Source organism: Salvelinus sp. IW2-2015, linkage group LG36, assembly GCF_002910315.2.
Source record: "Salvelinus sp. IW2-2015 linkage group LG36, ASM291031v2, whole genome shotgun sequence".
In the NCBI taxonomy this organism is placed as follows: domain Eukaryota; kingdom Metazoa; phylum Chordata; class Actinopteri; order Salmoniformes; family Salmonidae; genus Salvelinus; species Salvelinus sp. IW2-2015.
The window spans coordinates 6,106,472-6,121,164 of NC_036875.1; the positions used below are offsets into that span (position 1 = coordinate 6,106,472).

The following is a 14,693-nucleotide window of genomic DNA, read 5'->3' on the forward strand; positions in this document are numbered from 1 at the left end:
AAGTTTTCTATTGACATTTTTTGTGGAGAGCTTATTTATATATTTTGTGATATGTTTATTTCACCATCAGCCCATTTTATAGGTAAACTGCAGAGAAATGTAAAAGTTGTATTTTTTAAAGATCCAATACGTAATATTGTACACTTATCATAATTAGGTTTTAGTCCAGAGAGTCCAGAAAAGTTATCTAGATCTTCAATGAGACATTGCAGGGATCTAGCTTGCGGACTTAATATCAAACTTGAGTCATCGGCATACATGGACACCTTTGTTTTTAAGCCTTGGGTTTCTAATCCTCTAATGTTGTTATTGGATCTGATTTTAATAGCTAGCATTTCGATGGCCATAACGAATAGACATGGTGACAGCGGACACCCTTGTTTAACTCCTCTTGACAATTCAAAACTCTCTGAGAAGTAGCCGTTATTTACTATTTTACACGTGGGGTTGCTATACATTATTTTTACCCATTTTATAAGAGAATTACCTAAATTGAAAAGATCCAGGCATATGATCTATATCAGAACCCTGTTTATCTGACCTCTCTGCCCATCTCTGTGCCCTCCCAGGCAGCCCAGCGGAGCTGTGCCAACTGCAGGTGGGAGACGAGGTGCTGGCGGTGAGCGGGCACAGGGTGGCAGAGATGAGCTACCGCGAGTGGAAGAGCAGCACAGAGCAGGCCCTGCAGCAGGGCAGCCTCTCCATGGACATACGTCGCCACGGCAGGAACAGTGAGTAGACGACTGGAGAGCGAGAGTGTGCGGGCGTGTGTGTGCGTAGGTGCAAATGTCTGTGGGTGGTGGTTTGTTTGAGGCACGTCGAAGAATTTGTATTTTTACTGTCAGTGTTGTTTATGTTTATTTGTTGTGTTGTGTTGGTAAACTATTGTGACACATTGAATTGGTCAGTAAATTGTTTTGCTCAATTATTTCATGGCAGTTTAATTATAATTTCATTGTCTCGATAGTTTTCTAGTCTATTCTGGGATAAAATCAAATCAAAGTTTATTCAAATCAAATGTATTTATATAACCCTTCTTACATCAGCTGATATATCAAAGTGCTGTACAGAAACCCAGCCTAAAACCCCAAACAGCAAGCAATGCAGGTGTAGAAGCATTGATCGCGTACACAGATTTGTAGGTGTTATAGCASGTGCAGCAAAATGCTTGTTACTAKCTCCAATAGCACAGYAGAATGTCTAGCAAATACAATACAAATACACAATCTAAAAATCTGATCAAGAAATGTCAAAACGAGTCCTATTAACAATTCAAAGTAGATATATTAGAGTGAGCAGTGTCAGAGTCCAGAATATAAATATGTGGTGTGTATAGACAGTATATCATTTGGAAAAGAAAAGGGTATGTCCAGTATTAGGTATAGTAGAATGAGCTATGTCAAGAATACAGTATATACATCCACAGTGATTAAACAACAGTATATTAACAGTGTATGAAGTCACCAGTCTTCAATGTCTCTACAGTATATACATCCACACTGATTAAACAACAGTATATTAACAGTGTATGAAGTCACCAGTCTTCAATGTCTCTACAGTATATACATCCACACTGATTAAACAACAGTATATTAACAGTGTATGAAGTCACCAGTCTTCAATGTCTCTACAGTATATACATCCACACTGATTAAACAACAGTATATTAACAGTGTATGAAGTCACCAGTCTTCAATGTCTCTAAAGTATATACATGGAGTATTAGTCTCAAGGTGCAGGACAGAGTACCGGGCAGGTAGCCGTTAGTGATGGCTGTTCAACAGTCTGATGGCCTTGTGATAGAAGCTGTTTCTCAGTCCTGGCTCTGATGCACCTGTACCGTCTCTGTCTGCTAGATGGTAGCAGAGTGAACAGACCGTGGCTTGGGTGACTGAGGTCCTTAAGGGTAACCTTTTAGTTTTGGCTGTCTGTCTGTTTTACTTTTCGTCTGCCTGTGTTTCAGTACTTCTGTTTCTTTCTTCCCTTCTCTGTCTGTTTGTGTGTGTGTGTTTCTGAATGTTTATCTCTGTCTGTTTCTGTCTTCCCTCTGTTCTCCTGTGTGCATTCCTTATGTGGTGCCTACCTTATGGAGAAKTAACCCAAACTCGGGTACAGGGTCCGACAGGTCCAAACTTGGTATATTTACAGTATGTTTTCCCCAACAGGCTTACACATGCTATTAAAACACGATTACACCACCGAAACATTAATCCGTCTATTAAGTTCTATAGTAGACACTTTTGCAGGAGAGCGTGTAAGCCTGTTGGTAAATCSTAGGGGTTTGTAGATTGTGCATGGCTTGGGAAGGTGGTTTCTAAATCCTCCCGCTGTTCTTTAGAATAACAAAACAATCTTATTTTCCCTTCCAAGCTGTAGCGTCTGTTCTTTGTCCTATAGTTGTATAGTAGTACTTTTAAAGTACCTTTCCTAATATTATGCTTTTACACACACACATACTCTCTCACACACACATACACATACATTCTATCTTTCACTCTCTCACACACACACATACTCTCTCACACACACATACATTCTATATTTCACTCTCTCTCACACACACATACTCTCTCTTACACACACACATACTCTCTCACACACACATACTCTCTCACACACATACATTCTATCTTTCTCTCTCTCTCTCACACACACACACCCCTTTGATTCTTTGCCATTGTCATGTGTCTGCGATGTTCAGACTGGGACAGAGACCTACCTTCCCTGCCGTGTAAAAGCCATAAGACCATCAATCTGACCAGTATGAATCGTCATCCAACACTTCTAGGTTCCGCCAACACAGCCACGGTTAACTCAACCACCAGCTTGGCTTTCACATCTCAGGGATCCATAGAAACCACCAAGGAAATCGCCATCCAACAAATCATTGTGAGTTTTACACGAAGACCTCCTGGTGTTGATAGGGTTCAAGTGTTTCTTGTTAGCTTTCCTATGTGACTCACAAATACCCAGATAAGATATTGCATTATCACAAAGTTGCAAATATGTTGTGAAACGGTCGCTAAGGGCATTGATATAGGACATCATTTTGAAAAACGGTCGATCTTTGTGAGTCGCATGATCCCATTTAATAACATGTATTGGTTAAACGCCAAACAGTTCTCAACAGGCTTTTCCTTCATCTTGTTGCAGGATGTGGCATCCAGTGGAGTGAATGGAGGTTCCCGTGACAAGACGGTGACCATGAGAAACAAAGGTAAAGAGCATAGAGCAGAGATACTAACCAGAGTGTTTATGACTAGCCTTTATTAACATTAACATCAACAAGCTTGAGAAAGCAATGACAACATTCTCACTTTGGGACTGTATGTGTTTTTTGGTGGTGAAATGCTCATTGCTCAATTATGTACTGATGATATTATGATGTTCTGTTTGCTTGTAATGTTGGATATGTTTGTGTGAGCACTTTGGAAAGAGCTGGCCTGAGCTTACATTAAGTTTGGTTTTTATTTTGAGTGTGACGACTTAATCCTAATGAAATTGTTATGTTTTCAGTGGGGGATAATGTAGATTTTGATAGAAGTTACCCATACCATGATAATGTGGAAGCTATTACTACAATGTTTCTCTCCCAGCTCCTCTCTTACACTCTGTGTCCCTGTTCTGATTTCTCCATCTCTCACGTAGAGTCTGTAGAACCCATATCTTTGAAAAACTTAAAACGGAGGTCAGAGTTTTTTGAACAAGGTAAAAAAGGCCCTGACTGTGCTCTGGTTTTGGTGACGGGTTATTATCAGTAGACTGTGTTACTATCAGGAGGCTGGGTGCTCTGGGCGTCTCTCTTTCCCTCTATCCCAGTGGTTCTCCTATGGACCTACCTGGTATAAACGTTTTTGGCTCAACTATGACTTAACCTAATCATTATGATCAATTGTTTTTTAAATTTAGATGATTACGGGAAGGTTGAGACAAAAAAGTTAAATACTCAGGAGTTCCTCAGGGCTCCATGTTGGGCCTGCTGCTTTTTTTGTTTTTAGGTTCAGTCTTTGAAGCCACTGCCTTTTTCCATCCCCCGCCCCCCCAGGCTTCTCAGGGCCCAGTGGCAGTGCACTGGTCTACCTCTGTGGTAAACAGGGTTGAGTGTGCAGTGATTCTCTCCACACCTCCAATTGCCACACCTGAGACACTGGCATGCTGTCTGAGCCCAGTGAGTTTAGATCAGTGTTTCCCAACCCTCTCCTGTGGGACCAGCAATCCATCAACATTTTTGTTGCAGCCCTAAGCTGACAACTAATCACCCAGGCCTTGATTAGTTGAATCAGGTGTACTAGTTCAGGGCTACAACCACATTGAGAACTGTCTGAGGATCCCTCAGGAGAGGGTTGGGAAACACTTGATGAGAAAGTAGTGTCTTCAACAGCACTTTAAAGCTCCAAAGGGTAGACTGCATGTTTGCCTTGATGGCAGCTTTGCATAGTCTTGGCATTCTCTCAACCAGCTTCACCTGGAATGCTTTTCCAAAAGTCTTGAAGGAGTTCCCACATATGCTGAGCACTTGATGGCTGCTTTTCCTTCACTCTGCGGTCCAACTCATCCCAAACCATCTCAATTGGGTTGAGGTCAGGGGATTGTGGAGACAAGGTCATCTGATGCAGCACTCCATCACTCTCCTTCTTGGTCAAATAGCCCTTACACAGCCTGGAGGTGTGTTGGGTCATTGTCCTGTTGAAAAACAAATGATAGTCCTACTAAGCAAACCAGATGGGATGGCGTATCGCTGCAGAATGCTGTGGTAGCCATGCTGGTTAAGTGTGCCTTGAATTCTAAACAAATCACAGACAGTGTCACCAGCAAAGCACCATCACACCTCCTCCTCCATGCTTTATGGTGGGAACCACACATGCAGAGATCATCCGTTCACCTACTCAGTGTCTCACAAAGACGCAGCGGTTGGAACCAAAAATCTTGGACTCTTCAGACCAAAGGACAGATTTCCACAGGTCTAACATGCTGACCAGTCCGGACACTTTGCATGCGCGAGCGTCGCAAAATAAATGTAGAAATCCATGTTATTCAATTATTGCACCCACACTGCTCGCACGCACCAACGAGCGTCTGCGTTGCCAAGGGCTAAAATAGAAGTCTTTTCCTATTTCTGACGCATATCGCGCTGAAAATCCTGCCTCTCCCATCTCCTCATTGGTTTATAGAAGCAGGTACCCACGTGCCATCTTCTCATTGGTTATACCCACGTGGGTGATTGAAAGACGAACTGTTTTGCCGGTAGTCGTGGTAAAACKATGAAAGTTTAGATGCGATCACCATATACGTTCAAAGATGAAAAAGCCTGGAAGGAGCAGAGATGACTAGAAACGATTTGGTTTGCTGTTTTATGTGTGGATTAATTGTCGGAGTAGAGGACACTTTTCGACCTGTCCCCAAATKAATGCCATTGGTTCAGAGTTTGTTTTTATATTTTAACCTGCGTGTCGTGATCGCGTTTGGTGTAGGGGGACAAAATWMATTTATGCAYGATGGCGCACGCGCGCAGCCGGTTTGGGTTCCGTGTACTGTCCATTGCTCGTTTTCTTGGCCCAAGCAAGTCTCTTCTTATTATTGGTGTCCTTTAGTAGTGGTTTCTTTGCAGAAATTTGACCATGAAGGCCTGATTTCACGCAGTCTCCTCTGAACAGTTGATGTTTAGATGTGTCTGTTACTTGAACTCTGTGAAGCATTTATYTGGGCTGTAATTTCTGAGGCTGGGTAACTCTAATGAACTTATCCTCTGCAGCAGAGGTAACTCTGGGTCTTCCTTTCCTGTGGCTGTYCTCATGAGAGCCAGTTTCATCATAGCGCTTGATGKTTTTCACTTGAAGAAACTTTCAAAGTTCTTGACATTTTCAAAATTGWGTAACCTTCATGTCTTAAAGTAATGGTAGACTTTCCTTTCTATTTGCTTATTTGAGCTGTTCTTTCCATAATATGGACTTGGTCTTTTACCAAATAGGACTATCTTCTGTATACCACCATTACCTTATCACAATACAACTGATTGGCTCAAACACATTAAGAAGGAAAGAAATTCCACTATTTAACTTTTAACAAGGCACACCTGTTAATTGAAATGCATTCCAGGTGACTACCTCATGAAGCTGGTTGAGAGAATGCCAAGAGTGTGCAAAGCTGTCATCAAGGCAAAGGGTGGCTACTTTGAAGAATCTCACATATAAACTATATTTTGATTTGTTTAACACTTTTTGGTTACTACATGATTGCATGTGAGTTATTTCACAGTTTTGATGWCTTCACTATTATTCTACAATGTAGACAATAGTAAAAATAAAATAAAATAAAAACCCTTGAATGAGTAGGTGTGGCCAAACTTTTGGCTGGTACTGAAAGTATCAAATAATGTAATTCCCCCCTTTTTGTTTTTGCATACAATTTAGCGTATTTATTTGATACAGTCATATTTACTCCTTTAGCACGGGTGTCAATAATTTCCGGACCTCACTGTACGTGCATCTATGGCTCTTAAGCCTGAAAAGTTATACTAACTCAGGTGCCATGTGTAGTCAGGTGTGTGGTACAGTATGTCGGTGTGATGTCCAGGTGTCACACATTGGCTGCCCTCCCACTCAACCTTGCAGGCTGTGCTGTGCTATGCTGGTGATCTTGTGTTTTTACTAATAGCCAATGCTTCTGCATGCATCAACATATCAACATGATTTTTGGTGACTCATTTGGATGTTTGTGTCCTATTCCTGTTTGCATCTTGTGCATGCTTGTTGTGATCTGTTTTAAAATGATTTTGATTTTCATGAGATGTTAATACATTGAATCTAGTTAGTGTGATGTGCTTTGGTACCACACCAACAGTATGTTGGTGCCTACTATTTGACAGAATATCCAAGACTGGTATTCTGTCAAAAAGTWGAATCCTTGTGGCATTATTGGCAACACTGGAGGTGAATTTAAAAATAAATTTTGTTTGCTTCAGGCTTGATCTTAAAACATCTCGAATTATAGCCGAGGGTTTGGTTAAAGTTTAAACACCATTTAATAGTTTTAGAAGTTTAAACACTCAAATCTGAACACAAACTCTACCTCAGACAAGAGTTGAGGTTTTCATTTAAATAAATGTATCACATCTATCCTGGGTGCCAGTCTGTGTCCGCTTTAGCAAACGTTCAGTTGTCTTGACAAACGTGGCAATAATATAGTATTTTGGAATATAAAAACAGTGCACTTGGCCTGGCAGCATACTGAATGATGTATAACACTCTGAGATATAACTATAAACATTAGAGCCATTTGATTATGTTTGTTATTTTTTCAAGGAGGATCAGATTCTGCGATACCAGATGTAAGTAATACTATTTAAAATTTACAAAATGTTGTTTTCTAAAACAAGTGGTTGGGGTTTTTGCTCTGAACTGCGTTCTCGAGCATGACMGCTTCTTTGTGAGTGACATCTTTACTGTGTGGAATAGTTATGGGTTATTTAACTAGGGGCAGGATCCATTGCTCCCTTAAACTCCTTGATTGCCCAGTTACCTTGACTACAGGGCAGAGAATACTAGGCCAAATTCCCCAACCTTTGTCGTTGAGTATTGTACAATGAACAGTCTTTGAAACTGGATGATAATTATGATAACTTGAGTGGACTGAATCCTCTGCGGCTCACTTTGAAAAGGCTCACGGAAGGAATAACCTACTGTGGAACAGTTCAAGTACAAGTTTGTACTTCTCATCTTAGTCATAGAAACTGAAATACTGTACATGGGTAGCACGTTAATACATAAACAATTAAACAATGAAATAAAAAACTAGTGAAATGCATGAAAATATGTATAAGGGCGGGGGAGACTCAAGTAGTTTTGTTGATTGAATTACTTGTATTCAAGCATCAGATAGGGGGAAAGAATGTTGTTATTAGTGTAATGGCAGGATAAGTTTGACCTATAAAGGCAATGTCTCTCTTCCGTCAGATGCCCGTTCCCTCCATCGCTCCCTCCTCTAACCACTGGTCCTGGGACCTGGAGGAGGAGCGCCGGAGGCAGGAGAAATGGCAGAAAGAGCAGGAGAGACTTCTACAGGTGAAACACTGTAGTGTGTGTTGGTGGTGGGGTTGTTTTGAGGTGTGTGTGTATTAGGGCTCATGTGTGTGGGCTCATGTGCATCTGTTTCCACAGTAGAACATTTGGTTCCACTTTACATTACATAGACCTTGCTTCAAAAGGTGTCCAACCTGACCCCTGCAGAGCAGCTGTAGACTAGAGGCCAAGGCTCGTTGTTCCTCCACTCTATATTCCCCGCAGGTCAAACGGCCTAATTTCTTAGTGAGACGGATAGATTTTCTGCCAAGCTTCTACCCAAGTTCACCTACTTTGGGGGACGTAGCTGGAGTATAGAGCTTGTAAAAACAAACTGAGCGGTTTGAGGTGAAACATCTGGGATTGTTTCTGTTTTCATGGTCAGGAGTTAGGTAGACTCCTGTTAGTCTTGGATCTTATGTAATTCGTCTAGCTTGTCTTCCTATTGCCCGTTGTTGGGTTTTGGTAGACTAAAATATGGCAATTTCTTCCTTGTCAGGATTTCAGGGATGTCAGTTGTTGTATGGGCGAAGGCACTTTACCTACTGTGAAATTATACTGAACAAAAATATAAACTCAACATGTAAAGTGTTGGTCCTATGTTTCATGAGCTGAAATAAAAGATCCCAGAAATGTTGTATAAGCACAAAAAGCTTATTTCTCTAAAATTTGGTGCACAAATTTGTTAACACCCCTGTTAGTGAGCATTTCTCCTTTGCCAAGATAATCCATCCACCTGACAGGTGTGTCATATCAAGAAGCGGATTAAACAGCATCATCATTACACAGGTGTACCTTGTGTTGTGGACAATAAAAGGCCACTCTAAAATGTGCAGTTTTCTCACATAGCACAATGCCACAGATGTCTCACGTTTTGAGGGAGTGCGCAATTGGCATGCTGACTGCAGGAATGTCCACCAAAGCTGTTGCCAGAGAATTTGTTATTTTCTCTACCATATGCCGCCTGCAACGTCATTTTAGAGAATTTGGCAGTAGGTCCGCAGACCATGTGTAACCATGCCAGCCCAGGACCTCCTCATCCGTCTTTTTCACCTGCGGGATCATCTGAAATCAGCCACCCAGACAGCTGATGAAACTGAGGAGTATTTCTGTCTGTAATAAAAAAAACTTTTGTGGAGAGAGACTCATTCTCATTGGCTAGATCTGGCTCCCCAGTGGGTGGGCCTGGCTTGGAAGTGCGTGGGCCACCCGTGGCTGTCCCCCTACCCAGTCATGAGAAATCCATAGATTAGGGCCTAAGGAATTTATTTCAGTTGACAGATTTCCTTATAGGAACTGTTACTCAGTAAAATCGTTGAAATTGTTGCATTTATATTTATGTTCAGTATACAGTATATCTCAAATCAAATGATATTTGTCACATGCGCCAATTACAACCCGTGTAGACTTGAAATGCTTACTTACAAGCCCTTTCCCAGTGATTTACAGTTAAAAATGAGAAAGAAAACATGAGGAATAAAGTACAAAAAAATTCTATAAACAAGAATAAAGCTATATACAGGGAGTACCAGTAATACATAAATGTGCAGGGGTATGAGATATTTGGACTTTCAGAAAGTATTCACACCGCTTGACTTTTTCCATAATTTATTGATGTTACAGCCTGAATTTAAAATTGATTAAATTTAGATTTTTGGTCACTGGCCTACACACAATACCGCATAATGTCAAAGTGGAATTATGTTTTTTTTCTTTTTTTTCTACAAATTGAATTTAAAAAATTGTCTTCAGTCAATAAGTATTCAACCCCTTTGTTAAGTTAAACCTAAAGTCCAGGAGTAATAATGTGCTTAACAAGACACATACAAAGTGAATTAGACTCTCTGCACCCCACACATACAGTTGAGCAGTGCATTTCTAACACAGATTGAACCACAAAGACCAGGGAGGTTTACCAATGCCTCGCAAAGAAGGGCATCTATTGGTAGATGGGTAAAGAAAGAAAGCATACATTAAATATCCTTTTGTAAATGGTGAAGTTATTAATTACACTTTGGATGGTGTATCAATACACCCAGTCACTACAAAGATACAGGCGTCCTTCCTAACTCGGTTGCCGGAGAGTAAGGAAACCACTCAGGGATTTCACCATGAGGCCAACGGTGACTTTAAAACCACTGTGATAGGACAAAACTGAGGATGGAACAACAACATTGTAGTTACTCCACAATGCTAACCTATTTGATAGTGAAAAGAAGGAAGCATGTACAGAATAAAAAATATTCCAAAACATGCATCCTGTTTGCTACAAGGCACTAAAGTAATATTGCAAAAAATGTGGCTAAGCAATTCACKTTTTGTCCTGAATACAAAGTGTTATGTTTGGGACAAATCCAATACAACACATTACTTTGTACCACTCTCCATATGTTCAACCATAGTGGTGGCTGCATCGTGTTGTGTATGCTTGTAATCATTAAGAACTGGGGAGTTTAACAGGATAAAAAATAACTGAATGGAGCTTAAGCACAGGCAAAACCCTAGAGGAAAACTTGGTTCAGTCTGCTCTCCACCAGATACTGGGAGATGAATTCACCTTTCAGCAGGACAATAACCTAAAACACAAGGCCAAACCTACACTGGAGTTGCTTACCAAGAAGACAGTGAATGTTCCTGAGTAGCCGAGTTACATTTTTGACTTAAATTAGCTTGAAAATCTATGGCAAGACCTGAAAATGGTTGTCTAGCAATGATCCACAGCCAAATTGACAGAGCTTGAAGAATTCTGAAAATAATTATGGGCAAATGTTGCACAATCCAGGTGGGGAAAGAGCTTAGAGACCTCACAACTGTAATCGCCGCCAAAGCAGCTTCGACAAAGTATTGACTCGGGTGTGAATACTTATGTAAATGATCTATTTATGTATTTCATTTTCAATTAATTAGCAAAATGTCTWAAAACATGTTTTTCTGTTTTTCGTCATGGCATATTGTGTGAAGATGGGTATTTTTTAAATATTTTTATTTTTTAATTTTGAATTCAGGCTGCGAAAACAAAATGTGGAATAATTCAAGGGGTATGAATACTTTCTGAAGGCACTGTACATATAAGGCAAGGATAGATAATGCTAAGAGTAAGATAAAGAACACAGTAGCTGCAACATATACTGAGTGTACAAAACATTAGGAACACCTGCTCTTTCCATGACAGACTGACCAGGTGAATCCAGGTGAAATCTGTGATCCCTTATTGATGTAAATGGTCAAATCCACTTTAATCAGTGTCGATGAAGGGGAGGAGAGGTTAAAGAAGGATTTTTAATCCTTGAGACAATTGAGACATGGATTGTGTATGTGTGCCTTTCAGATGGTGAATGGGCAAGACAAAAGATCTAAGTGCATTTGAGTGGGGTATGTTAGTACAGTGGTTCTTCCTTTAAAAGTTGCGTCGTACTGCAGCACAGCTTGCGGGCTGCCGCAGAATTCTATGGCACGTTATTTAAGTGTCAGCCATTGCTGCCATTTAATGCTAGTTAGTGCTAGTTTGACCACCAGAGGGCATCTTTGAGAAACATTTGACTGTTTTTAATATTGGCTGTACTAGAGATTTATTTTATTTTTTTGTAAGAACATAGTATATGGGCTAGATTTTTTTTTCTATTCCAGGAAATACGTCGCTGTACAATGTGAGTAGGCTACTAAGTGACTGCGAGTGAAGAGCAAAATAATCCTAACATTTCCACACCCTAATTGTAGACTAACCAATATCCAAACGGCGATTCAGTGAAAATAAAAATTTAATTGATTTATCAAGACCATTCCCCCATGCTTGTCTCAGGTCGAAATAGTCAACCACAGGCGGGTAGGCTATTGCTTCAAATCCTATCGCAACAATTGGATGACTCTGGGTGTTCCAGTAAGCAACAATGTGTTGCTTCATTAGCCTACTTTATTCCAATATTTCTGTCATTCAGTGATATTTATTCCTATGGTAATTCGTTATGGATCCATCCAGATGTGGTTAGAAAACAATGGATTTGGTGGACTCGGTAAGAGTCTATTGACCTGCTATTGGCCTGCTGATCGCCCATCAAGGGTGGAAGGCTTCTTTTGTATTCTTAAAAGAACTCCAGCACAGAGAAGAGAAAGGAAGCCTTGAATAATTAAACATGTCGGTAAAATACTGTTAGACTTGGGGTTTATGGTTATGGACAGTGCAATTCGCAAACTATCATCAGGTGCCTGTGTAACGCCGAATGCAAAATCTTTTTTTTATCTCTACATGTCGGTCTCCTGATTTAAACCCGGTCAAACTTGTTTGGCATCAACTGACAACATTCATCCGTAACTCTGCCAAGCCGACAGGCAAAGATGAACTGGCGAAGGCCATCTAGACGTTTTGGCTTGAGAAACTGACGATACAACGATGCATCAAATAGATTGATCATCTCAGCAAGGTTTTACCCGTGGTCGTGGAGCAACTAAAATGTAGTTGAAATAAACATCTGCATTTTGAAAGAGTATTTTTATCTTTTTTTTTTATTAACGAAAGCATAGCGATGTTGATGAACAAATACTGTACGTTATATGCTTTATCCGACACGTTGTTTGCAGAGTTCACAGGTTGTGTTTGAAAACATGTTTTTGGAAATGCCTCCAACTGTCCATCACTACTGTAAACTAAAAATAAAAACACAGCCTTTACAGTGGTATTATATATTATTATATATTATAATTATAATTTGATAAAATAACTCTTTTAAATTGCATATGTTTATTAGGCTACAGTGCAGTCTGACTAAAAACAACAGGACAATGAGATGTTTACTGTAACTTACATAGTAAACATAGTAAAGTGCCTAATTCCTTACATAAGGGAGAGCAGGCCATATCCAGACTTTCTCGGTGACCTCAAGTACTCATTAACTCTGTCTTTAATGCTTTTTCGGGTTGTATCAGTCATGGACAGAAACCTCTGAGACAGTATTCACGATGAACACTCGGAGATTCACTGGTAAGCCACATTTGCCTCTGGATCCATCCCAGTTGGTATTCTGTGTCCACTCGTGGTATCTCTCTTCGGTTACACGTGCTTGGATTAGCAGAACAGCATAACGGTCCGGACGGCCCTTGCTGTGCCTGGTGAGCAGTTGGTCAAGTTCTGTTGTCAGAAGAGGAATGGAAATGTCAGGGTGAACCCTCTTCAACGCGTCATTCTCCGCCTCGCGCCAATGCCGCGTGGCTCTGGATCTGTGGCCTGTATCTCTTCCCTCCAGAGAATGTTTCTCTTTCTGCTGGTCTGCCTTAAATGATGTAGTTGAAATAAACATCTGCATTTTGTATTTTTTTGATCATTTTATCAACAAAAAGTCCTATTCATATAAATCCTATTCATTATGAATAGGATTTATTTGATTTATTTTGTTTACATTATTCATTGTAACCACAATGTCAAAAATAATTGATCACACATGAGCAGATTAAACATTTCTTTATTAAAGACTTCTTCACAACAGCAAAGAAGAACTCACTTTATATCGAGGGACTATAAATCTTTCACACTGGTAAATACATCCAGTTTGTTATTTAGAATTATTTATTTCTGTTTTTAGAGGAAGAGAAACAAAAAGCCAACCGTGCCTATTTTTCGAAATCATCAGTCCGCATGTCAATTGTAATTCCCCCATTTGTATTTACCCGGGTCTCTCGACTCCAGGGCCACCGCCAACATTTGTGTTGTTGTTGCCTGATGCAGGACTCTAGTGACAGAGAAGAGAGACTCTCGGACTAAAAACACCTCCATTCATTTGCGAAAAGATAGTCAATTTGTGCCACAGTTTAGACTACCGATAGATCAGCGTTCTAACTCCCCCTTTAATAGTGTGGTGCAATGACAGAATGCCACCATCTACCACTAACGGTCGCGGCATGAGCTCAAAACTTTTAAAGGAAAAACCACTGTAGGTGGCAGGCACACCGGTTTGAATGTGTCAAGAACTGCAATGCTGCTGGGTTTTTCACGCTCAACAGTTTCCCGTGTGTATCAAGAATGGTCCAACACCCAAATGATATCCAGCCAACTTGACACAACTGTGGGAACCATTAGAGTCAACATAGGCCAGCATCCCTGTGGAATGCTTTCGACACCTTGTAGAGTCCATGCCCCGTTCTAAGGGTAAAATGGGGTGCAACTCAATATTAGGAAGGTGTTCCTAATGTTTTATACACTCTGTGTGTGTGTGTGTGTGTTGGGGTTTGCGTTAGAGTGTCAGTGTAGTGTGTGTGGGGGTAGAGTCTTGTGAGTGTGCATAGAGTCCGTGCAAGATAGGGTCATTGCAGATAGTCCGGATAAACATTTGATTAACTATTTAGCAGTCTTATGGTTTGGGTGTAGAAGCTGTCTCGGAGCCTGTTTGTCCGAGAACCAATGCTCCGGTATCATTTGCCGGACGGTAGCAGAGAGAACAGTCTATGGCTTGGGTGGCTGAAGTCTTTGGCAATTTTTCAGGCCTTCTGCATGGTATAGAGCTCCTGGATGGCATGGAGCTTGGCTGTCCTGGATGGCATGGCATGTAGCACTTTGCGGTCGAGGGCGGTGCAGTTGCCATACCAAGTGGTGATTCAGCCATTCTCTCAATGGTGCAGCTGTATAACTTTTTGAAGATCTGCGGCCCA

General features: G+C 40.7%; 2 protein-coding genes across 8 annotated transcripts in view; one reads left to right on the forward strand and one right to left on the reverse strand.

Moving 5' to 3' along the window:
• fbxl3a (F-box and leucine-rich repeat protein 3a) overlaps window positions 1–14,693 on the reverse strand; it is a 299,930-nt gene that overhangs the window by 91,177 nt on the left and 194,060 nt on the right. The window lies entirely within an intron of this gene.
• Window positions 1–14,693, forward strand: part of lmo7a (LIM domain 7a) — a 52,296-nt gene that overhangs the window by 25,381 nt on the left and 12,222 nt on the right. For 5 of the 7 annotated variants that reach the window (XM_023980964.3, XM_023980963.3, XM_023980965.3 and 2 more), the window contains 6 exons: window positions 570–731; window positions 2,702–2,889; window positions 3,154–3,217; window positions 3,649–3,708; window positions 7,302–7,327; window positions 7,953–8,060. In XM_023980964.3, the coding sequence (XP_023836732.1) occupies window positions 570–731; window positions 2,702–2,889; window positions 3,154–3,217; window positions 3,649–3,708; window positions 7,302–7,327; window positions 7,953–8,060 (608 nt within the window). The remainder of the gene's footprint in view (window positions 1–569; window positions 732–2,701; window positions 2,890–3,153; window positions 3,218–3,648; window positions 3,709–7,301; window positions 7,328–7,952; window positions 8,061–14,693) is intronic. The other 2 variants (XM_023980967.3, XM_023980966.3) reach the window with 2 other exon arrangements.